The following is a 24,047-nucleotide window of genomic DNA, read 5'->3' on the forward strand; positions in this document are numbered from 1 at the left end:
GTAAATGCATTTGCCTGAAACTATGTTGTTTGGTGAATGTCTTTCTCTGTCTGAAAAAGAAAATACCCTGGCTTTTTTTTGGGGGGGGGGCAGAAAAGGTTCAAACAATCCCGTAATTCGTTTTTGCCATCCCCCTTAATGTTATTGTTCCCAATTGAGATAAAACACAGAACTTTGTTTGAAAATATTACACATTTTTATTGAAGCATACACAAGTAAGCATACACCGTATTCTTCATAATAGAAGTTGTGACCTTGTGCATAATAGTTAAATCATGCTAGCCCTCATCAAGCAATGACTGCTGTGCACGTACAATGAATAGAAACATGATAGCACTAATAAAGCAGTTCATTTTTTCTAAACCATGCTTCTCTGTGGATCTCATTCCTAATGTTCAGTTACCCCTCTTGACAAAATTGTCCAAACTTCCAGGCGTGTGTCTAGTCTCAAGCAAAATACACACTGTGCAATTTGTTTTTTTGAAAAATCCCGTCTCTGTCACCGCCTACCTCGTCGCAGAATGGTCCATCATAGCTACTGTACCGAGCATGTTTCCCAGGCATTGTATGGCACATATAGTAGCTTGAGAAAAAAATCGCCTTGGGCCTTTGACACTGAAAGAAAAGTCCTCAGTGTGTTGTTGTGGCCTGACACGAGTGGAATGTCGAGTTCTTACAGTCGTCACCATATGTCGAGTGTGGTTAAAAAAGAAAACAAGATTTTTGTCATCTGCAGTTGAGGGATGGTGAATATTTATATGAGGCATCAATAATCCTCCCACCAATACACAACTTTACCTCAAACCATCTTGTGTGAGCGAACTGCCGCCAGGTGCTTGTGAAATGTGCGGCGACCGCCCCGCACCGATCCACCCGACGTGTGACACCTCCGTGAGTAAGTGTGTCATGGTCCAACCCACTTCTATGGCAAATCAAATGCTGCTCCATCAAACTGAAGCGCACAACACATAGATTATATATGCAGATACTGCAACCCTTAACAGAGTCGCTCAACATTTTGGGGAATGTGCTGAATCAGGTTTCTTGTCTTGTCGCGAGTTGAGATGAGAGCGTCATTATGAGTCATACGAGCGACGTGGCCCCAGACAGCAGCTGCTTAGCATAGCTTAGCACAAAAATGTGTTTGTTCTAGTCTTCATGCCAAACCTACGATAGCTAGCTTCTGGTCGTACAGTCGCTTCATATTCATACCAGTGGTATCGATCTTCTGAACTTTCTCTGCAGAAATATTATCGTATTTCCCAAAATGCCAATTAGTCCAAAGTTGGACACCAACCTGCCGCACGAGTGAATGTTCACAATGGCCCCACGTTCAAATCAGGAATACGTTATTTACAGTGGCAGCATAGGAGTGTACCACCACCTGCAGATGATCATCGTCATCGTCATACAGTACGTTTCTGTGGGGATGGATGCCTGTTGATTGGAGAGGCCCCGGTACCTGGGCGTGTTCCTGGGGGGCAAATGGATTCCGTCTCCAGCCGCGGAAGTTTTTGGGGGGAAGTGATGATCACTCTGGTGTGATGCCGCAGATCGCTGCTTCGAGTTTGTCCTGGGGGACCCCTCTCATCCCCCCCCCCCCTTTTTTTCTCCACTCTTTACGCTAAAAATACAAATGACACGAATCAGGCGCTCTTCGGAGGAGCACAATCTTGAGCTTCTCCTCTCTTATTAGGAGTGGAAGAGGAGGGGGGGGGGGGGGGGGTGGGGGTGGGGGGGGGGGGGGGGGGGGGGGGTGAAGGAAGGAAGGGAGTGATAAAAGCCTTCCACTGCATTAGTTATTCTACCACTATACCCGACCATAACCTTCAACGCTCTCTTAACTGCCTTTGTGGCGTTCCTCTCTCCACTACACTTTGGGTTCAGTTGTGATCTGTTGCGTTTGTGAACACACGTATTAGGATTATGATTAATGACTCGTGCGTTTGTCCCAAAATTAACGAGAGGGTCTATCATCTGGCCCGTCAGTAAAATAGAAAAGGTCCAGCGGCTGAGTGGCTTTTAACTGCTTTGTTTGAATGATTATTTAAAACACTTTAAATCACTCTTCCTGTTGCACAATGCAGCACAATGACCGAATGTAAGAGAAACCACAGATCAGTAGAAGGGTGCCATGAAAGAGCGTGTTAATAACAGGACATTTATAGCTGTGTGCAACATAAAAAAAAAAATCACCTACATTTTCACCAGTGGCAGTGCCCTCTCACATTTCAAGGCTATACATCTTCCACAGGAGTTCTTTCATATTTGATAAAAGGCTCTCACAAGTGACGCCACGCGACAAGAATGAAATATAAAAGGTATGTACACATCAAATGACGCTCCTTTCCGTTTTCAGACTTATCTCGGCTCGGTCCAAGTGTCCTCAATGTTTCCTTTGACTTTGCACACACTTAAAAAATATTACGTAAAAGGTAAAGCACACAAAACGCGAGATATGAGACCTTCCATCTTATTAGTTAAATCATGAGATAAGATTGTTTTTAAGGCAGTACTACTGAGTTAAATCAGCCCGCAAATACACTGTCCTAACAGCTTCCCTCACCGATCACAGTACCGAATGGCCACAGTTGATCCCTTATCCCTTCAACATGGAGTTCAACACAAATACTGACTTTGAATTGAGAAAAACAAGTCTCGATCGAAGCCTTTCTGTCTTGGTGTCATCTGTCCAGGATGTCACGACGCAGTCTTAGGATTTGGGCCTGTATAAAAGGTTTTTTTTCTTCTTTTTTCTTCATGCTTGCCATCACAAACCAAAGTTTTTACAACAGCGCTGTGAGACTTTTCTTTGAAAGTTCAGAGGAGGGATCATCTGCAACCAGACTCGGGATTCGTTCCCTCGTATTCTACGCTCAGTTTCTTCTTCTGAACAGGAACAGTGCATGCTGGGAGGTCAAGTTTTGGAGGGAGGGGGACCGAAGAGTCCTGGCTCCTGCACTCGGCTGAGGGCTGTTATTGCTGACACAAGGGATCTCTTCAGTCCTCTGTAGACATCCGTTGAGTCCAGCCCCCTTTTCAAGTTCCTTAATTAGATGAATGCACTCCGTTATGGCAGCTCCTTTTCCTCCCCCACCCAGTAATGCTTTGAAATCCATCACCCCACAAAGAGGAAGACACGAGGAAATACTCAAGGGCTCATCCCGGACGTGGAATGTCACATGTCAGAAGTGTATAATCAAAGCAAGAACGACGTGAGATAATGACAAAGAGCAAGTGCGACCAAAAAAATGTAATGGACTCCACTGTCCACACGTGTTCAGATCGGAGATGCCTTTCAATACCGGCTAATGAGATTTATCTCGTCCGACAGAATTGGGAGACTCGGCTCTGGTGGTGAGCCGGGTGATCCCTCCACAGCTAATCTAAGAAATGGTTCTAAATTGGCCAGGTGGAGTCTGGATTCCCTGAGGTGGGAAAACGAGCTCGCCAGAATGAAAACATTTCCCGTAGGACGGTAAAGACTTTCTGCCCACGGCAAAAGGGAGGGAGGGGGGGGGGGAGGGGCTGTTCTACAATAAGTACAAAAAGAAAAGTTACCAGAACAACCGGAGTGCTCTGGCGGCACCTTGTTGAAAATCAAAGACGTAGAGCTACAGTGACACAGTCGAACCATCTACAGTATTTTCCTATACGATTAAGAAGTAGGAATAGAAAAAAACGGATGAAGATGAAGACAATTAGGTGGAGATGAAGAGATGAAGGTACAGGGGACGGCTTCAATAAAGTGGATTCATCTCAGTGCCGCCCAGAGACGGGGAAGGTCCGGGTTAATGGCTGCTGATAACGCACTGAAAGACAGCGAGAGGAGACCGAGGGGGAGAGAAAGAAAGCAAGGGTCTCCGTTTATCAGCGTTGGTCCCTGTGGTTGGTTTATCTGCAGTTGCTCCGCCACCGGAGCCATTTGGCCCTAATCTCTGCTGCCCCACGGCACAGTAGTCATTGAGCGCAGTGCAGCCATTCGGCTCTCGCCACAGTCTCTCCACTGGCGACTCTGCTCTCAGAGTAGCACTGGCCAGGTTCGTATCTGACACCCCCCCCCCCCCCAAAAAGGACAGTAGGCGCCGCAGAGGGGGCCTCAGACTCCCAGCCTTAACCTGACAAGCAAATGGGCTTAAATGGGGGCCCCTTCTTGTTTGTGAGCACGCAAAGTCTTTTCGGACAAAGAGAAGACGTTCCTGGCAGTCACACTTCGATGATGTTCACAGATGGCATCTTGTTGTTGTTGTTGTTGTTCCTGGGGAACTGTGGGAGGAAAGAGGGAGACGACAGGTAAGAGAAGCGCTGGAGGACTCGCAGGGATCACGCAATAAACTCTCTTCATTAAGCATGAGGATGGCCTCCGTGCTGGGAATGCGTTACTGATGTTGGACTCTAGTTCCCTGCTCTGGTTTGAACACGGTGGATGAGCATGGTATGGGGCTCTGGTCACTGATCAAGGAGAGCCAATCAGGAGCAATGGGAGTGAGTGTGTTCGCTGCTGAATGCTGCATAGTCATGACATCGCCACGTTGAAAAAGCAGTGCGGTGTTCAGATGACACTATGGATGCGCGTGAAGCGTCAGCGGGAAAAACGTCTAGAAGTGGCCGGGGACCATTCACCTGCCCGGCGCTGCTGAGGGGGAGGCGCCCGGGGAGAAGAGGAGGAGGAGGAGGAGGAGGAGGGGGGTGGGTTATACCTTACTGCGCAACAGGCCCCCCGTTGGGTGTTCAGGAGTGCTGCACTCCGAGGAGTTTTTGGCTTTGTCCTTGTTGTTGTTGGGCTCGTTGTCTTTGATGATGTCGTACTGGCGACAGAAGAGAGCGATCACGCCTGAGGGGGGAGAGACACAGAAGCGGTCACTCACGGTCAGCCGGCTCCGAAACGCAAGCGAGTCCGGCTGCCTCTGGCAGGCCGCAGCGAGCCACAGGGCCCGCGACGCGGTCTGATCCGGGCTCCTCACCTGCCCACATGATGAGCACCACCACGATGATGATGAGCTCCCCTGCCCTCAGCTGGGTGCTCTGGCCCACTTCCTCCATCGTCACTTCGTCTGAGGGAGTCAAGAAGCAACATGTTCATCAATCTGTCACGGGAAATGGAATTAGGATTGACCGGAAGAAAGAATTTAAACATTATTCAACATTTATCTTGACACTTCCTTAACCGTAAAGCTTTCTTTTCATCAGAGAATAAAATTCACCTCATCTCTTGATGATGCAAATATGACATCACTGTCCGCCAGATCAGACCTGAAGTTTACACCGTTTCTCTTTTTGTTTTTGCATCGCTGCAGCCCCCTACACTCTGCCATCGAGGCGGTGCGGTGTTTCCCGTTGCCTTGAGGCAAGTCGCTGCTTGGAAGACGAAGGAGCTAACTCCGAACACTGACCTCGGAGGCAAACACAGTCAGCATCGGTGCGTTGATGCAGCACAGGTCTCTTGTAATAAGAATTGTCTGGTTGCCTTATCACAAAATGAGCACACCAAGCCAAGTGTATGATATCACAACGTTGCACTGACCATTTCCTCAGAGAGAATGAACTGGGAGGATGTTTGTAGTTAAAATAAAAAATTTAATTAAAATTAAAGGACTGTTGTTGTAGCAATTCTCCACTATATTTTGACATATTGGGGTCAAAGGGAGGGTCCAAAGAAAATGCTTATTACATTAGGAAGGGGCTATCATTTAAAAAAAAGTCACATGAAATCCATTCCCTCCCCAGTTAAATCTGTAAAGTCCCCAAAGGAGTCTCAAAAGCAAAGCTGTGTGCACTTTATTGTCTCGGCAAACTTTCCTAATACTCTTTTAACTGCTGTTCACGGTTTTACCTTCAAGCCAATAAACCAATTCATGGTCGTTTTTAATTAGATCCTCAAATCTTTTTGTCACTGCACCTGCTACTCATATTTCCCATGACCACGCGGCCACAAGGTCCGTCTTTATGCCCTTCGCCCTGGCTTCCTGCCACCAGCACACTTGTCATTCAATATTTGCAAACCTCGCTTGGTTTTCTTTGTCACACAGTCGGGCCCATTTTCTGTTGTCAGACAGTTGATGTTGTATCCGTCTGAGGATTTCTTAAAAAAAAGAGAATTCCAGCTTTTTAAGGGCTGTTTTTCTGCTGCACCAGTATTTGTAGGTTTGTAGAGGGCAGACTGGAGAACTCTCACGGATGGGGCTCACCACATAAACATTTATTTTATATATATATATATATATATATATATATATTAGTGATACTGGCACTCAGTTGGTCTTCTCCTGGCGCCATAACGCCGTCAATGACAGGCGCTGCACAGAAATGTCAGGGAGCGTTGGCGCCGGTTTTGTAAAAAGGACCTCGGCCGGAGCAGGTGGTTAAGAGAAGAGCGGACCATTTAAAAAAAGATTGACTTCATACATCCAAATGCATACGAAGAGAATAATCAAGGCTTCGTGCCAATGGGGATCCCTAGGATCAGCTAGGATCAATTCACAGCGACCTTAGTAAAACTCCATCATTATGTTTGGAGTCCAGTGACCATCGGTAGAGGTATCAAAGGGACCAGTGTGTGTGGTTTTCTTGTTTGCTCATTGCCTGCGAGTTACTATCAAAAAACAAAAGCAACCGCACATGAGTGAGTTTTTTCTCGCGCTGCTGAGTGCTGCGGAAGTCGGAGGCTTGGTCGAACGTTCGCCGCAGTGGAGAGAACACTCCTTTGCTTTTGATTAGGGGCAGCGGGTGACATTTGGCTCGCCCAGCGTGGCGGCAGCCCCCGCACTCCAGCAGCTTTCAGCGACGAGCAATGCTGCAGATCGATCGGCCTCTGTTGCCCGGTGTTAACTGATCAAAGCGAAGGCGGCCCAAGGCCTCACCGGGTCTGAGCCGGTCGGCCGCAACACTGATGCTCACTGACCGTGCTCTTGGCTTTTTTGAAATCACAAAATATGAGTGGAAAAAAAAAACTTGGAGCACAGAGGTTGGAGCTTGACCCACTCTGGGGACTACAAGTTATCATATTTCAGCCTCTGACCTTTTGTATATTAATCCGTCTCTAATGAGGTCTTTAAATGAAGTGCCACTTTCACCTGTACCCAAACGGAACTTTACGCACAACAATAGGATGTTTCTGTTGTGCCGTAACTGACCACATCTGGCAACCCGTGAGATTGCTGCAGTCAAACAAACAGGCTGACAGGACTGGATTTTTAAAAATATATATATATTGAGGTACTAAACCCAAGAAGTTTCAGATGTTCTTATATATTTTTGGTTTTTCTAATATGAGTAGAAATATTGATATCTGTCATTTAGCTTTAAATTACAAAATATTTCATGTCCCTATATATTCCCAGACAAAAAGAATGAGGACATACAGTAGCCTAATCTCTTGTTTTTACAGTACAATCCAGCATTCATACTCATCCTTTGCTCTGAGTCCAACGTGATACGGCAGAACAGAAAGGACGAGCAGATGAGCGGAGATGCTCGAAAACCTCCCTTTTTCTTCTCGGGACCTCCACCTGTCATATCGAGACAAAGGAATAACTGCTGTACTGAGAGACTCTCTCTCCCACACGCTGTGCAAACCCGTGTGCAGTATGAGACAAAGTGTTTTTCTCTTATTTGCTCATTTTGTCCATCGGTCTTCTAACCATACATTTACCGTTCCCGGCAATAATACAATTTAAAGTTAACCCTAAAAATATGAACACTTCAGTTTACAGTATTTATGTTTATCTCAGCTATGTTTTCATAGCAACATATTAGATGAGCTAACCTTTGCCTACACTGCCACTTTTCCTCAATGTGACTTAATTTACTCTGCGATGAGTGAATTTCATCATTCAATACAAAAAGTTTTAGTGTTGAAACCAATGTTGGATAATGCAGCGCTAAATAAAACCAAATACATCCATTATATCCTCTAGCACTTCTTAGCTAGACGCTTGACTGACTCCTTTCTGTGATATTCTCAAGGTGATAAAACTATTCATTCAAGTCCGTCTAACATTTGTCCGTCGAGCCTTCAAGGCTCTTGAACGCACCGGGAGAGAGGATCATATCTGAGACGTGTGCGTGAAACGTACTTGCACACAGTTTTCCATCTAAAGCCTGTGCAGTTATTGATTTCTGTAGATTCTTCCCCTTTGCAAAAACAACACGCTTCTTGTGCTAATTAGGCCTCGGCGGTACAGAGTGCATGACTTCAGTGCTGTGCAATGATTTTATTTATCTTCAACATATCTCTCCCGGCCCACTCACCACCGGACCAGAAGCTCAGACTCTTTCTGCGGCTCCACGCTCCGTGTCGGAGTATAGTGGCAGCCTACATGAGAGATAAGTGTAAATGAGCGGAAGAATAGTTGGAGCAGGGCTTCAGCCAAAAGCACATTGATTTACCACCCCTCACTATATTCTCCCTGCGTGTGACAAATGCCTCGCCTCATTCTGGTTTGCAGTACAGTTGTGCTGAGTTCAGGCGAGGTGAGGCCCACAGAGGTACGTCAATACACAGTGAAGTATACCCCCCACCCCCGCCCCCCCAGCCGTTATTATTCCCGAGTTGTGGTCAGTGGGGCCGGCTTCAGGAGCACTCTGTTGTGAAATTTCATTTCATGCTTTGTCTGTCCATTGATTTTTATTGGCTTAGATAAAATCAAGTCCCCTCTGCACTCAGTGTCTTGAAAAGGCATTTTATGTTGGAAGACGGAGCAAGCGTTCATATTCGTGTACTTCTGTCTTTGTGCTACTCTACCTTTACTCTTAGAGGCCTGAGTCTCGGCCTCCTTCGGCGTTCGGAAGCGCAGCGGCTCGCTCAGCGGACTCGTCCCAGACATGCCGATGGACTGGACATGCACAATGTAGTCCGTCTCTTCCTCCAAGTCCCATAGTGCACAGGAGCGCGTGGTGGTGTTGACTTCCTGGATGAATCGCAGCATGCGCACGTCTTTCTTCTGTTGGAGCGCGACATGAGAGAGAATGGAGAGCAGCGGGAAGACATCTTTATCTTTAGTCATGTGTTCTCGGACAGTGGTGTACACTGACGGTCTAAGTGGGAAGGGGTGAAAACAATTAAGGGGCACCACAAGACTGACTATTGAGCAAACTGGATGGGCACTTGGGCTGCTCAGGAGGCCAACAGGAAACCCTAATGTCAGGTTTACTGATATTTGAAAGTTTCCATTTAGGAAACAAAGAAAACCTGGTCGAAGAAGTTTCACGCAAGAGTGATTCCTACACTAAGAGCAAGGCCACTGTAAAAATCGGACTCATACATGAACACATCACCAAAGCACTTGTTCAGTACTTAAGAAAATATCCCTGTTTGCCAACTTGCCAACAGCTTAATGAGAAGAGTTATATGACTCTCATGTCTGTAAAACTAAATGTGAAGCTGGAGCCAGCAGTCTCAGCATGTGTTGCGTGTTTGAGGAGCTTTTACTGGCATAAGCAAGTGAATCCACCCAGTTGGTATTTACATATATGTATATATCTGGCGTGTGTGTGTGTGTGTTGTGTCTGTCTACATTATACAGTGTGCGTTGCTCACCTGCTGTGTGATGGCAAAGCCAATGACGGAGTCTCCCTCGGGGATGTCCCATGTCACCACAGCGGAGTTTGCTTTCAGCGCTTTGATGGTCACATTGACAGGAGGTGACAAGCTATCTGCAAACACACACACACACACACACACACACACAGAGAAAGAGAGAAACTAATGCTTGTTCCATCCCTCCCAGTATGAAGCAAATGAGGAGTTCAGTTCCATTTTATTTCCACCAGTCACAGAAACGGCCACCGACGTGACACGACACCAGTGGTGTGTGTAAATGGTTCCGTAGAATCCATTATGTAGGGCGGAGGCGGAATCGATGAAAAAGTACAGAAACAAAACCCCTCAGGGTGTTGCAGCCAACATTTCGGCACACGGTACAGTCAGATGTAAGATAAAGGAGGATCAATGAAGGCTGTGAGACAAAATTAATCGCAGCACTCGTGACTGAAAGTTTTAAGTCTGAACTCTGGTTTGAACTGTTAATAATTGTATGTGAGCATAAAATGTTCATATTTACATCCCTGCCTGCAGCGTGGCTCTGTGGATGGAAATATTGGTTGATTGGTCAATCAATTGACTACAATAGCTCTACAGCAATTGTGTTTGTGTGTGTGTGTCGTGCAGACTGGGGCAGCAGTAATTACAGTGATTAAAGAGTCTAGCCGAGCGGCTCAGCATAGTATAGCGGTGGACACGGACACACACATTCTCACACTTGATCATATAATGACACCGAATAATTATTCTTTAAACGTGTAGCCTGTGACCGTAATTAAACTGGAGGTGTTTGGAAAATGAAGCATGACACTTGGCCACACACACACACACGCGCACGCATGCACGCAGACACACACACACACACACACACCTCTACATCAGTTTTATATATTTATATATTGAGACAAAAAGATGCAGACATTGATCATAATCTCATGTACATCTACACAGTCGTGGCTCAAAAGTCTGCCCCTTGTTTTCATTTCGTCACGCTTTATGCCTGATGGGCTAAATTAACTGTCAGACATCTGAACTGGAAATATTCTGAGAAAAAAGAAGCCAGGAAATATCAATCAATAAAAGTCTGTTGTTTTGAATATAGCCTGCTATATTTAAACTAAGGTATTTGAAGCATTTGCTTTTTTTTCTTGATGTCTAATTCAGGACCCCCCCCCCATTTTCATTTAATCATATTTATATAATTATTTCATGCATTTTGTATATTTTTGCGTATGAATATTTTTAAACATAATACTCGGTGCCTATCAAAACAAACTCTGGTCTACTTAGTTACAAAAGATGCTGGTGGTTACAATTTTTTTAAATGCTGCCACTCATTTCCCGCCAGTGTTTTTTTTCTTCCTTCCATCTTGCTACTGTCGCAGTTTGCTTTCACTCAATAACAAACATTGTATGTGTGTTGAACCACAGAGCCTGTGTCCTGTAACATGCTGAACAATCAGAAGACTGTATTGTATCACAACAGATGGCAGTTGTCATGAATCACTGTGGCCTTCTGGGATTGACGGATGATTGTAATGTGAAGCTCGGCACAGAGCGAGAGAGAGAGAGAGAGAGAGAGAGAGAGGGAGAGAGAGAGAGAGAGAGAGAGAGGGAGAGAGAGAGAGAGGGAGAGAGAGAGAGAGGGAGAGAGAGAGAGAGGGAGAGAGAGAGAGAGAGAAGGGGAGACGAACAGGAACGAGAAGTGGTCACTCTCAGTGATGCCTATCAGTCGACTTTAATGGGATGAAAATCCAATCCGGCCGACCGACTGCAGTCAGTGAGTTACTATAAGGTTAGGTCTCTCTCGTGCTGTGACGGGGGGACAAATCACTCGGCTGGTAATCACAGGGTGATGGGCGGCTGTAAAGTGCTGAATCAATGGACAGTAGGTGAAACTGTTGTGAGCCAGAGGAGCCAGTCGCGTTGCCACAGCTCAAAGAAAGGGTAAGACTGAAGGATGGAGACCCGGTGCTCCTCTTGATCAGGGTCGGGCTCCTGATGTTTGAGGGGGCTTTGCCTTCGTCCGCCGCCGGTTTGCCCGAAGGGTAAGGCCGTCGACGGGACCGAGGAAGTGTCAAATGAAACTCCTCATCCTCCTCTCACCCTTTTCCCTTCTCTTAATGTTTCGGCTCTCGAAACAAAGACAGCGTCAGCGAACGTTTAGCTCCCGAAGCCCCTCCGGGAACACATTCGTTTTCTGTGACTCCGACACGAACCACTGCTTTGTTTGTACGCTTGATGAAAAAGTTCTTCGGAATTGAAAATGTCCACAAAGTCTCGCCCCGAGAAGGGCATTTAGGAGCCCCGGTGATTTACTTTCTATGATTTACTGCTGCACTCCTGGACGGTTTTGAGAGACAGATTTTTTAGCATTTGGTCCCATAGATCATCACGCTGACCTTTTTACAAACAAGCCAGGGGATATAAACATGAAGCCCTCATTCACGGTAGTTTAGCTTTGAATTCATAACTTTAATAAGCGACGTCTGTCATCATAAAGATCCTGCGGTGGCTCTGTTTGCGACCGATCTAGTGGTAAAGGCGGCACGAGTTTGATTGAAAGCTTTCACACCTTGAGTTGAGCTCGTACAAGATACTGCACTGCCCATAATTCATATCCCCCCCCCCCCTCTCCAAAACATGGAGAGGAAAAGTGTTTTCATAGGCTGAATAATACTCAATGGACAAAACCCAATAATCATCCGTAAAATCTGCCTGTTTAAAGTGAAAAAAATAGACGAAAGAAGAAAAAAGATTCAAAGGACTGAACAATTCTGACGTTTGACATGATAGAAAATGTAATCTTCCAGAAGTGACAATGGAATCACTCCGGTGTCACTCCACCCGTCTTTCTTCTCAATAATTGCCTGACACTAATAAAACTAAGAATAAGGAAAGGAATGAGAATAAGAAATTTCATTTATAGAGCACTTTTCAAAGTGCTGATCTTGTGGCTTCTCAATTTCCTCAATTTGATGCCAGAGCTGGTTGGCCGCTGGCTTTCTGATCTCCGTGAGACGCCTTTCTCTGTACTCTGAAAAAAAGTGGAGCAGCCAGCTGCACGCACGCTTTGAAATGAGAAAAATTCCTTTCCTGCTGGGCGATCTTAAAATAATGACATTGCCATTCATGTCTGTAACTAATTTGCCGAGTGTGTAGGGATTCTTTTGGGGTTTATTCTCTCTCCCTTTCACTGTATGACGGTGCTGACAGGCAGTTGGATTGCATGAGCGCATTATTGTGTTTCAAAGTCTCTCTTTATCTCTTTGAATCTCCAAGATTAAATGAAATTAAAAAAAAGTATTAAATACAGATTGCAGGATAATGCAGCATAGTGGAGAGAAGAGTTTTGAAAAGGAAAAAGAAAAGCCATTGTTATTTCTCCTTAGCTTTCTGAAAAACAAAAGTTAAATCATCTCTCTCTGCGTGTCCTCACATCTCACAGCTGCCAGTCCCCTTTTGTCTGTCATCGTCCGACTCCTTCTCATAGTTCAAGTGCGTTTTCGCAGGGGGCGCAGCGGGAGCCCGCGTGGGCCGCGGCGACCGCGGGCCTTAAATATCCACATGACACGAGAGTCAGCTCTGATGAAACACCACTCGGACGTCTTCATAAACTCTCTTTCATTGCCCTGACACCCAGTCTGCCTCACCCTGGGAGTTGGGGGTGACTTTGAGTCATGATGGATGTCACTCTGGTGTGTGTGAGTGTGTGTGTGTGTGTGTGTGTGTGTGTGCTTGTGCGTGTCTGTTAGTCCAGTGATGATCAGAGTGACAGCTAGGTGTCTATATCATACTGTGTAGTCTGAATGGTGACAGCTCCTTAATATCCCCATTCATTAGAGAACACACTGGGAGTGTGAGGGTGTGTGTGTGTGTGTGTGTGTGTGTGTGTGTGTGTGTGTGTGTGTGTGTGTGTGTGTAGTCAAGGAGTGGGAGCTAAGTTAGAGTTGTGAATAAGCCTATCATTATTTAATGAATCTTCTCCTCCTCTCTCTCTTGACCTAAGAAAGACGGGGTGACTCCCCCCCCCCCCCCCCCCCCATACCCCCCACCCCCCCGGATCTGTGTCCCAACAGCTCACTGCTTTTAAGCCAGTACATTTCTGTGGGGATTCATAGAGGGACAAAATGTTGTTGCAGGTAACATACATGGAACACATGATGTGCCATAAAGATCACATTGTTTTGCTTTCATTTGACCACATGAGTAACTCTCACCAACAACGCCGATGCTGTGTTTTCCTCAGTCAGTCTCAACGCTTGTTTTTTTTTTTTTGCCGACAATTGTGAATCTCATTTACACCAGGTATTAATGTGAAATCTCTGCAATATGTGGACAGTATGTGTAAATACATGCATTACTCTTTTTGCAGTACGCAGATTGTGCTACATGTAGAAAAATTGGAAACGTCATAAAACTATAAGGCTGAATTATATTTGGCTGCTTCAGCTCACCGGGACACCGGAGACGTTGTAAACGTTATGACTACAGCCCCTCTGGTTTTTTTCGGATACAAGAAGTGAAATAAAAGGCTTGTATTGAAAAAAAAAAGCTCTCTAGGTAGTGTCATAGCCCGACGACGGCCCCCGCTGTGGATATACGGTAAGTACATTTCTGAGCAAGCGGTGTTCGAGTGTAATCTTTTCTGCACCACACCCCGGTGACCCGGGTCGGCCAAAACGGTGCGCAGGCGGCGGGGCGAGAAATCATGAAAGCTAACGGGGTGGTGTTCTGGTTTCCCTCCGCCTGCGCGGGGGAAGATGTAACCGATTCGAGCCTCCTCATTAATGCTTAGAAATGCATCGCTCGGAGTCAGGCCCTGCTTCCCGGGATGCTGATGAGACATCGTGTTCCACTGCTATCTGGCGTTTTAGAGGCAAGCGCAGGCCTCGGGTGTTTGTTACTTCCTGTTCTTTTCTTTGAATCCCTTTTTTCTCCGCAGCTATTCCCACCTTAAACTAGTTTAGCTCATTTCACTGCTAATAGTTAGTAAAAAACTCACTTTGTATGGAGGGTTTTAACAACCAGCAGGTGGGAGACAATATCAAAGCCAGGGTGCATTGAGGAAGGGAAACTGTGGAGGGGAGGGGGAAATAATAAAACTTGTCTTATTCCGTAATGTCGAAGAAAAGCCTGAGCCCACGGGGGAATTAGCGGCTATAAATCGGGGAATTACAATTGCTTGTTGCTCGTTCCTCCCGGTAACACGTTATTGAGTCTCAGAGCCGCGTGAGTCGCACTGTGCTCTCCGGGGGTCTGCATGGCTGTCAGAGACCCCGGCCTCCCGTCAGCCGTCGTTAATGTGCCACGATGGAATCCATCAGGATTTTGTGCTGATTTGGAGTTTGCATGTGTCAGAGGAAACCATGGCACGTGGTCCTGTCCTTGTGGGGACACACACAAACAAACACACACACACACACACGCACGCGCAAACACGCACACGCACGCGCACAAAGGCTGGAAGGATCACAGTGTGACACGGGCGAACGCGAGGCGTTAATGTGTTTCATTTAGAAGCTGAAGCATCTGGTGAATAATTTAGAAGTTCAATCTAACGCGTGTGTGCACTCATCTGACTCGCACCGTAACGCCGTGTCATGATTTATAATTGATTGCCACATCATGCTTTTTTCATTAGAGCCTGCCTACTGTTTCACAGCTGTGCCGCCACTCTTTAACATGCGGCGGCTTGAGGTGTTTACGTAAACCCGCAAAAGCGAGAATCCTCTTCTCTCGTTCGCCCTTGTTCCGCCATTTGTCTTGTGCAACTGCCAGACCTTCCTGATCTGGATCCAACGCATCCTCGGCACAGCAAATTCGCTTAAAACAGTACATTTCCTGTATTTCTTCCTCTATTTACTGTACTGGACACTGCAAAACTTCCCCCTGACACACACGCACGCACGCACACACACGCACACACACACACACACACACACACACACACACACACACACACACACACACTGCCTATCTGTTTTTGTCTGTCTTTTCATCTCCGTCTGTCTCTCCGAGGCCCCACGCCGTATTTCTGCACAGATGCTGCACAGGGGTTTTTTTTGGCAGCTCCTCCATAGCTCGGTGTGTAAAGCGCCCTGTACTTGTAACTGACACTTCAATGGCAATTCTGGGTGCAGTGAGGAGATGGTGGGTGAATTTGGGAGACGCAGACACTGGCTCATGATCAGCTGGTTTAGAGTGTGGGCAGAAGTGCCGCGAACGAAAGAAGAGTTGAGAAGGGCCGGAATGTTGTCCGCATGTAGTAGTGTAGTGTATTTTTGAAATTCATATGACATGGGTCGCGTTTCCAGCCACAGAGCCACCGTCTGTGTCTGTGTAGGAAACAGTTGACGTGTGCGTTTTCTGCATATGTTCGAAAAGAGGCCGTCTGTGGTCCGTTCTGCCTCTGTGTGATCCCGGCGCCATCAAATAATCAAATAATCCCCCCCCCCCCGCTTTGTGGAGAAATGATTTATTTACTCATAAGAAAGATGAATTTTTCAACACCGACAGCCATGGAAACGCTGAAGCGGAGAGCGAGGCTTTGCAAAACAGCATCTTTTCTCTTTCTCTCTTTCGTTCAGTTAGATGGACCCACGCACACACACTCACACGCACACACACACACACGCACACACACACACGCACACGCACACACACGCACACACACACGCACACACACACACACACACACACTTCTCTAATGAAATGACAAAAGGCAGAGTATGAAAATCAATGCAGCATTGTGTGCGGAGAGAACACAAAGCCAGCTAATGCAGAAAGGCGAAGGAGTGCCGCGAGGCTGATTATTTGACGAGTCCGATGCTAATGAAATCTACTCTCCAGGCAGGACTGACCCAGCCAGGCCCCGGGTTGCAGGAGACAGCCGTGATTAGGCGGGACTGGGGGCGATAACACTACAGGAGCTCACAGCTTGATATGAGGTTATGCATTTGTAATAGTGCTTTATTATACACGCTCCTATTCCCTCTGTCTTTCATTTCTCCATGCCCCAGCTCTACTCTCTCCGTGTGTCCAGAAGCTGCCGGGGAGGACTCGGTGTCACGGGCAGGTGGAGGAGGAGAACGTGAGCGATGCTCTCCCTCTCTGATCCCGCCATGTTTCACTCCCTTCTTTTGCCACTAGCTCTCTCTCTCTCTCTCTCTCTCTCTCTCTCTCTCTCTCTCTCTCTCTCTCTCTCCCCTCATCTCGGCCTCTCTGTCCCTCTGTGGGATTGTCTTTCTGTCTTGGGGCTCTAGCGCCATGCGCTCTTTCCCTCTTTGAATATATTACTTTACTTTCTTTTTACTCACCACTGCCTTCATCTCCGTGTCCCTATTATTATTCTCTAGTATTCCCCTAATAGTCACACATGCTGTGTCGCTGTCTAGTGGGTCCCGACTGAGGGCCGCCATCCTCTGCCGAAACCAGACTTTGCGTCTTCAAGCGCTCACTAGTTATCAACCACAAGGCCGACACTGTGTTGACGTGAGTCTCACACAGCCATTAGCCAGCTCTTAAAACAGGAACTCAAAGGAGGCCTTTTTGAAATGAAGAAGAGGGCGACAACGGGCCAGAGGAAAGAGCAGCAGCGTTGGCATTTTGATACGAACGCTCGACAGTGCAGGCGCTGCAGGAAGACTTTGAAATGACATTGTGAAAAACGGATTCTCATCTCGGGGGCTTTAATTCAGCTCGTAAGGCGACGGTTAAAAAGTGACAGGTGACGTTGTGAAGGCCCGAGGAAGACGGCGTGGGCAGGAACACTGACACACAGGTCACCATACACACCAGCAAATACACATGTGTATGCATCTGCGGAAAAAAAGTCTATGAGAGCGCCGATTTACTGTACATATGACAAAGCTTTTATTCGAGTTTGAAGGGGGAAAAAGAACATATATTAGAATGTAAATAAGGTTCTGAACGTTGCATCTCATCAGGAAGCTGAGATCTTTAGTTGCTCAGCTGAGAATGTAGAAGGAAAACAGAGAAAAATAAGTGTGACTGTTTCATTTTGATGCGAAAGAGAGAGAGAGAGAGAGAGGGCTTCTAAAATAGGTTACATCTCAAAATGATATTGTTACGTAGATATTAGTTGTTACTAAATATTTTCAACCAGTAAATGCCAGATGTAACTGTTGCCCTGCAAACGAACCACCCGACAAACTTCACAGAGCAGGCAATAACATTGGACTAAATTATTAAACAATCTCTGTTAGCTTACAGTAACAGGTTATTTTCCCCTCATTCCAAACTGTATGAATAACCACTAACTCTGAAATACAGTTCTTTGTATTTACATGAGTAAATAAATAAACTAATACCAACATTGGCAAAGACTGTTCTGTTGCAGCTTGCAATGCCACAGTGACCTCCTGTTCTCATAGTTAATTGCTCTTGTGTGACAGTTGACTTCGTGACAGATTTAAACATCACTGAAGTCTTCACCAACTAAGGCACATCCTGAATGTTATTGTTGCAACCCAAGCCAGCAAGTTACCCAAGGACGGAGAACGAAGAATAGTTGGTGCGACCCGAGTGTGGAGGGTGCGTCTTCGCGTGACACAATAATAACAGCAAAATGTATTCATTCATTGTACAAAAAAAGGTCAGACGTTACTTTACTAATTAATAAAGTCTGAAATCTTTGATCAAATAATAAACAGAGCTGTAAGATAAACAAAGGTGTCAGTGAAAGTCATAAAAACATACTGTAGCATTGTTACTGCAACACAACAACCTGTCATATCCCCCCGATCTGATGCAGGTCAACGCAGTGACTACTGTATGTGGTATAGCTACTGTAGTGAGCTCATGAGGAAAGTGCAGCGCTTTAAAAGAAACAAAACAGACTACAGACTACAAACAACTAATAATGACAATCAGATAATTGCGCCCACACAATGCACCAGAGGGACACTAATCAACACACACACGCACGCACGCACGCACGCACGCACGCACGCACGCACGCACGCACGCACACACACACACACACACACACACACACACACACACACACACACACACACACACACACACACACACACACACACACACACACACACACATGCACGCACGCACACACACACACACACACACACACACACACACACACACACACACACACCACAGAGAGAGAGTCATGCCTCCAAGACTTCAGAGAACATTGACTCGAAGCCATTGACTTACAGTCATTTCCTGCTGACGCACCCTAATCCAAACCTTGAACTACTCAACCCTCACCGTGACCTAAACCTAGTAACCTTAAAGCACGTCTGCACCTGAAATTAGAATGATTGAGGCTCGCTCTTTGTCCCCAAGAGGAAGACAAATCCCCACAATGCGATTGTGTAAACAGGTTTAGGTCCCCACATCATTCGAAATAACTAGACCACACGCACGCACGCACGCACGCACACACGCACACACGCACACACACACACACACACACACACACATCCTTTCCATCCCCTGTTAAAGACCTTATTCAGAGGGAACAGTGGTGATTCAGCCCTCCAATCAGGAGGCTGCGCCAGATACCCAGCATTTTGGAAAAACATAAGCTCAGCAGCATTTTAGAAGAGTGAAAACACAGTAACACACACACACACACACACACACACACACACACACACACACACACACACACACACACACACACACACACACACACACACACACACACACACACCATCAGTAAAGCTTGTGACGGTCTTGTTGCGGCGTATACGACCGTGACCATGAGCCCGCCACACACTCTGCTTATCCTCAGACACCGATGACTGTAACAAATTCACAATTCTTATGAAACCATGTATTTCATTTAGTTCATTTTTTTTCCACAGCATTTCTGATTGGATATCCACTCTTCACAGTGTAAGTCTGTTTCTTGCTTGATGATAATTTGTTGTACAAGACACAGAGGATATAGCTTTTACAAACTTTGTCTTCCACGGCTGGGCCCCATAACTCCTCTCTACTGTATATGGATGCTAAATGGCTTAACACTTGACACCTGACATACTCCACTCACAAAGAATTTATCGCCTGACCGTGAGCTGCCAAAACGCTCCTCGATTTTTGTGGTTCACAGCATTAAAAATCACCAGTATTATTATAGAGTATTTCCATCGCATGCGTCACTCTCTCGATTTTTGATTGATTCACTGATTTCTTCTTTTCTTTTTTTTGCAAACTCAGAACTATTACGGACTGAGGAAAATTGCCTGCGGAGGATTTATGGCCTCATTTAGGCGAATGTGAGAGAGAGTGGATTTACATTTTAAATGGAAACATTACCTTTCCTTTCCCCCGATCAACCAACTGTTTATGAGTCACTATAAACACAGACACAGTAAAGGCGTCACCGTAGTATAAATTTTATGCTGCCTTGTTGCGCGCCCACTCACTGCTCGGGCATTGATTTGGCCCGGTTTTCCGAGTGCAGGTTGTCTGACTTAAGACTTAAAATAAACTGTCAGACCAGAAGTTAAATCGACTCGAGTCGTGACATGTGAAAGTGATGCAGTTACACTTCAGTCTTCAAGTGCTTGCATATTCTAAACATTTGTAATAACTTATGTGTCCCTATCCTTGACAAACAGCTGCGGTCGAGGAGACGAGCTCACATCGAGGTCCAATAGGTGTTCTGGAGCTTCTGATCGTTTCGCATAATCTTCATTTGCAGATGAAGTGTGATCAGTTGTCTTAGATATAACCGTGAGGTAAATGAGGTAAAGATCTGTTTCCCAACAGAGTCCTGAGTAGAGACAAAAAAAAATCATAACCAGATACAGCTTGACCTAGATCACTTAATTAATATAATACGAGATTCAGTTTTAAAATCCTCTGAACCTCAGTTCATTTGCATACTGGTCCAAATTCATGGACAAGGTTTTTCTCAAATGTATTTTTTAAGTGAGGGGTTACTAACAGTCTTGAGACCAGCTCTGCGTGACAAGTGGTTTTGAATTAGAGAAGACTGAGACAATAACTGAGCCCTTTTTGAGCACATTTAAAAAAAAATGAATGATCCATATTCTTCTCAAGTGTTCATGTAAAACATATACAGTAGTGGAGCTCATGCAGTCTAAATATAGCAATGAAAGTGCTCTTGTGCATTATAGACAAGCCACTGCTCAGTGGAAATGTCATGTGACTCAGGCACCTCAACACCACTTTGTAATGTAGCCCACTTTTTTACAGCATTACACTGTTTACAAAAGCACACAGAACGGATAGTGTGCTTTTAAATTGTGAGACTAAGTAAACTGTATAACAGTGTGTGTGTGTGTGTGTGTGTGTGTGTGGGTGTGTGTGAGTGAGCGAGCGAGGAGAGCAACACGGTGATTTATCGTCAGTGAAAAGGTTGAGAAGCGGCAGGATGCCGAGTGGACCAGAGGTGCATTTTGATGGCAGGAGTGTGTCAGGAGTGTGGCACTCCAATGCAGTAAGCAGTCAAAGTGTGTCTGTGTGTGTGTGTGTGTGTTGTCTCTAGAAGGCATAATTTATAGATGCAGACATATACCGCACTGTTGGACACCAGCACTCACAAAGGCACAGCAGCAGCATGCATCACTGGTATTCCCATGGCTCTGCTGTATGTGAGGGGACCAGTCTGTCGCCCCTCGGCATTCCAGTCGTGTGTTTTGTTCTGTTGGCCACTGGCAGTTCATCACAGTGCCATTTTTGGAATCTTGTGGATGAGTGTCTACTCTAACGATCAGCATTCAACAAATGTTCATGCAATACTCTCTAATTCTCACAGTGACGTGAATACGCAGCTCAGTTTAACGCTGGGCTGGGGAATGTGTGTGTGTGTGTGTGTGTGTGTGTGTCTTTGTGCAGCAGGTTTACAGTGTCTGCTTGAAAATGAGATTCAAAAGGTCAGCTTGGCTGGCATCAGACACACACGCACACGCACAGGCGCACACACACACACACACACACACAGACACACACACACACACACGGAGTTCTTATTGGCCAATTTAGCTCCACTAATCTCAATCAATCCACATGATTCCCAGATGTGAAATTGTTCCAAACCAGGAATCGTAACCCCTTCGTGTTCGCATCACCATGATGACAACACGGAAATGCCTCTGGTCACACAACAGATTACGCAGCGTTTCGCAGCAACAACGCCGAGCGGCAGAAAGGTAAAACCTCCACAACAACAACAACAACAACAACGACAACAACAACAACAACAGCGGTGTGTGTTTTGGCCCAACGTGCCACCACCGCAGCAGCCCCCCGGTGCTTTGTTCAATTAGGGCAGTAAAAAAAACCCCCAAAAAACAGCAGTCACTCCGCCGGGGACGCAGAGACGATTTGGCCGCGATCGCTCCGACTGCACGTATGGAACATTAAAACTTACCCGCTGCGACTCGAGAGGCGCCGAGGCAGCCGAGGGCGAGCAGGAAAAACCTCTCCATCTTTCTAACGCTCGGCGGACGTGCGCTCCCATCGACTCCGGCCGGCGGTGCCGTGCGCCGCGCTGCTCCGCATCCACGTCAGTGCGTGCGCGTCGTCTCGACCGGGATAAAAACAGGGGAGCCCAGCGGGTGGAGGGTGGTGGGGAGGGGAGAGGGGAGGGAAGGGGAGGGGAGGGGGGTCGCTTCAGCACCTCGGACAGCGCTCCTCGGCGACACGATCCGCGAGCGGCCGGCAGGGCATCGGAGGAAGCGCCGCCGCCGCTGACTGCTCCTCCCGAGCCCGGCGCCGTCGGCGCGCGTCGTCGGTTCCTCCGGCTACGCCCTCCCCGATCCGCTGCTGCTGGAGGTGGAGGTGGAGGTGGAGGTGGTCGCTGCAGACACAGAGAAACGTGCTGGCTTGGTACACGAGCGCCTTCTGTACGCCCCCGCCAGCCAAACTGCCTCCCGAATGAGGCTTTTCCACTACAATAGTGCCACGGCAGCCTGGCTAAACGATTAGTAATATATGGCTTAGTCTACATGCCTTTTACTGTGACCTATAGTTCAATAGTTGCGAGCTACTTATTAAACACGTCATAGCCAATCGCAGCCTTCTCCGATAAGTTTTCCTCCTCCAGCCTCTTCACCACACACACACACACACATGGCCCAAAGCGAAAACGCACGGGTCACGCCACCGATAACCGACACCGACCGACTGTCATCCTTCCAGATTTCTCTCCAGATGCAAAAAACAAAGCAAAAAACAGCCAAGCAACTGATCAGAATGCACACTTGTCACCAACCCCCCCCCCCCCCACTCGTGCTCCCGCTTCACCAGCCCACACTTGGTGAGCCAGTACACTGAATGATTGGTGCTGCCCACTCGTCGATTTAATATGCGCACACTGGCCCACGCAAACAGTCGCATGTGCAAAGACAACGCACCTTTTTTTTTTTTACACGCCCCCCCCCACTCCATAAAGAAACACGTGCCTCTTGACTTCTACACCACCGAGTTGACCTTCCTGCTCACACGTTTTTTCCAAGAAGCACCGAGGACGCACGATGGAACAGGTGGATACAGTCTGCAATATACAGTACCTGATGGTTTCCCTGTAGCGCGCTGTGGACGTGGACCTTTCCGGCATGAGTGTGTGTGTGTGTGTGTGTGTGTGTGTCAGTCCCAAGTCAGGAGCCCGGCACTGTCCCCTAGCTGTGTCCCCAAGAAATGTTTTCCTCACCCCGCCGTGCACCTCGAGTCACAGCCTGCTGCCTCCGTGACGCGCACCGGCAGAACACTGTTGGTAGTGGTGGTGATGAGGGATTATTGTGCTGCTTATTTGCATACTTCCCTCTCATGTAGGATACTGCTCTCTCCCTCCGTCGCCCCGTGTGAGAGAGAGAGGGACACAAAGAGGCAAACACCAAACACCTCTTTCACCACCATAACGTGTGTCCTCGAGGAGTTGCACCCTTCACCTGGGGAAAAGTGACCCCATCCCAAAATTAAAAAATCCTGAATTGATTAAATGTTGCTCAGCCTAAGTGAAAATATCAGCAGTTTTATTAGCAAGATGTGAATCCAAATGAGTCAGGAAAGTGGTGTCTTACTGTTCATTAATATCTAATTAGCATTTTATCACTGGAACAGGACAAAGTCTTATTACAAACATTTCATATACTCGTGTCCATTGATCCGCAGCACCTTTTAATCACACACGTGTATGTATTGTGTGAAGTAAAAAAGTGCATCTTCGGAATAAAGACTGTTCAGGTAAAATGCACCGAGAGCAGTTTTATTGGTATTCATATTTTTGTGTTAGCTGGTGTAGAAAAAAAAATGCCCACTGAAGGCTTGCAGTGCTATAGCCAGAGTGAAATATTATTGCAGGGAGTTTGAGAATCAAATCTATACTTGCCTAATATATTGTTCACAGAGCACTTTCTCTTAATCCCCTTTGACATGTCCTTCTCTGTGGTTCCTCTTAGTTGCGGTGTTCCCCAAGGCTCCATCCTTGGCCCTCACTTGTTCTCTGTATACATGCTGCCACAGGGGCGTATTATACATAGAC

The 24,047-nt window shown here is 46.6% G+C and overlaps 1 protein-coding gene across 5 annotated transcripts in view; it reads right to left on the minus strand.

Moving 5' to 3' along the window:
- Nucleotides 1-173: 173 nt before the first annotated feature.
- Nucleotides 174-24,047, minus strand: part of fndc5a (fibronectin type III domain containing 5a) — a 75,907-nt gene continuing 52,033 nt past the window's right edge. The window contains exons 1-6 of one of the 5 annotated variants that reach the window (XR_007032189.1): nucleotides 21,936-22,754; nucleotides 9,539-9,654; nucleotides 8,744-8,942; nucleotides 4,965-5,054; nucleotides 4,624-4,834; nucleotides 174-4,266 (exon numbers count right to left, since the gene is read on the minus strand). Coding sequence is in view for 3 of the 5 variants with exons in the window: in XM_047337655.1 (XP_047193611.1) it covers nucleotides 4,136-4,266; nucleotides 4,706-4,834; nucleotides 4,965-5,054; nucleotides 8,744-8,942; nucleotides 9,539-9,654; nucleotides 21,936-21,993 (723 nt within the window). In the remaining 2 variants the exon portion in view is untranslated. Of the gene's footprint in view, nucleotides 4,267-4,623; nucleotides 4,835-4,964; nucleotides 7,509-8,743; nucleotides 8,943-9,538; nucleotides 9,655-21,935; nucleotides 22,767-24,047 lie in introns of those variants that run through there. The other 4 variants (XM_047337655.1, XM_035610134.2, XM_047337654.1 and 1 more) reach the window with 4 other exon arrangements.

This window comes from Scophthalmus maximus, chromosome 15, assembly GCF_022379125.1.
Source record: "Scophthalmus maximus strain ysfricsl-2021 chromosome 15, ASM2237912v1, whole genome shotgun sequence".
Taxonomy (NCBI): domain Eukaryota; kingdom Metazoa; phylum Chordata; class Actinopteri; order Pleuronectiformes; family Scophthalmidae; genus Scophthalmus; species Scophthalmus maximus.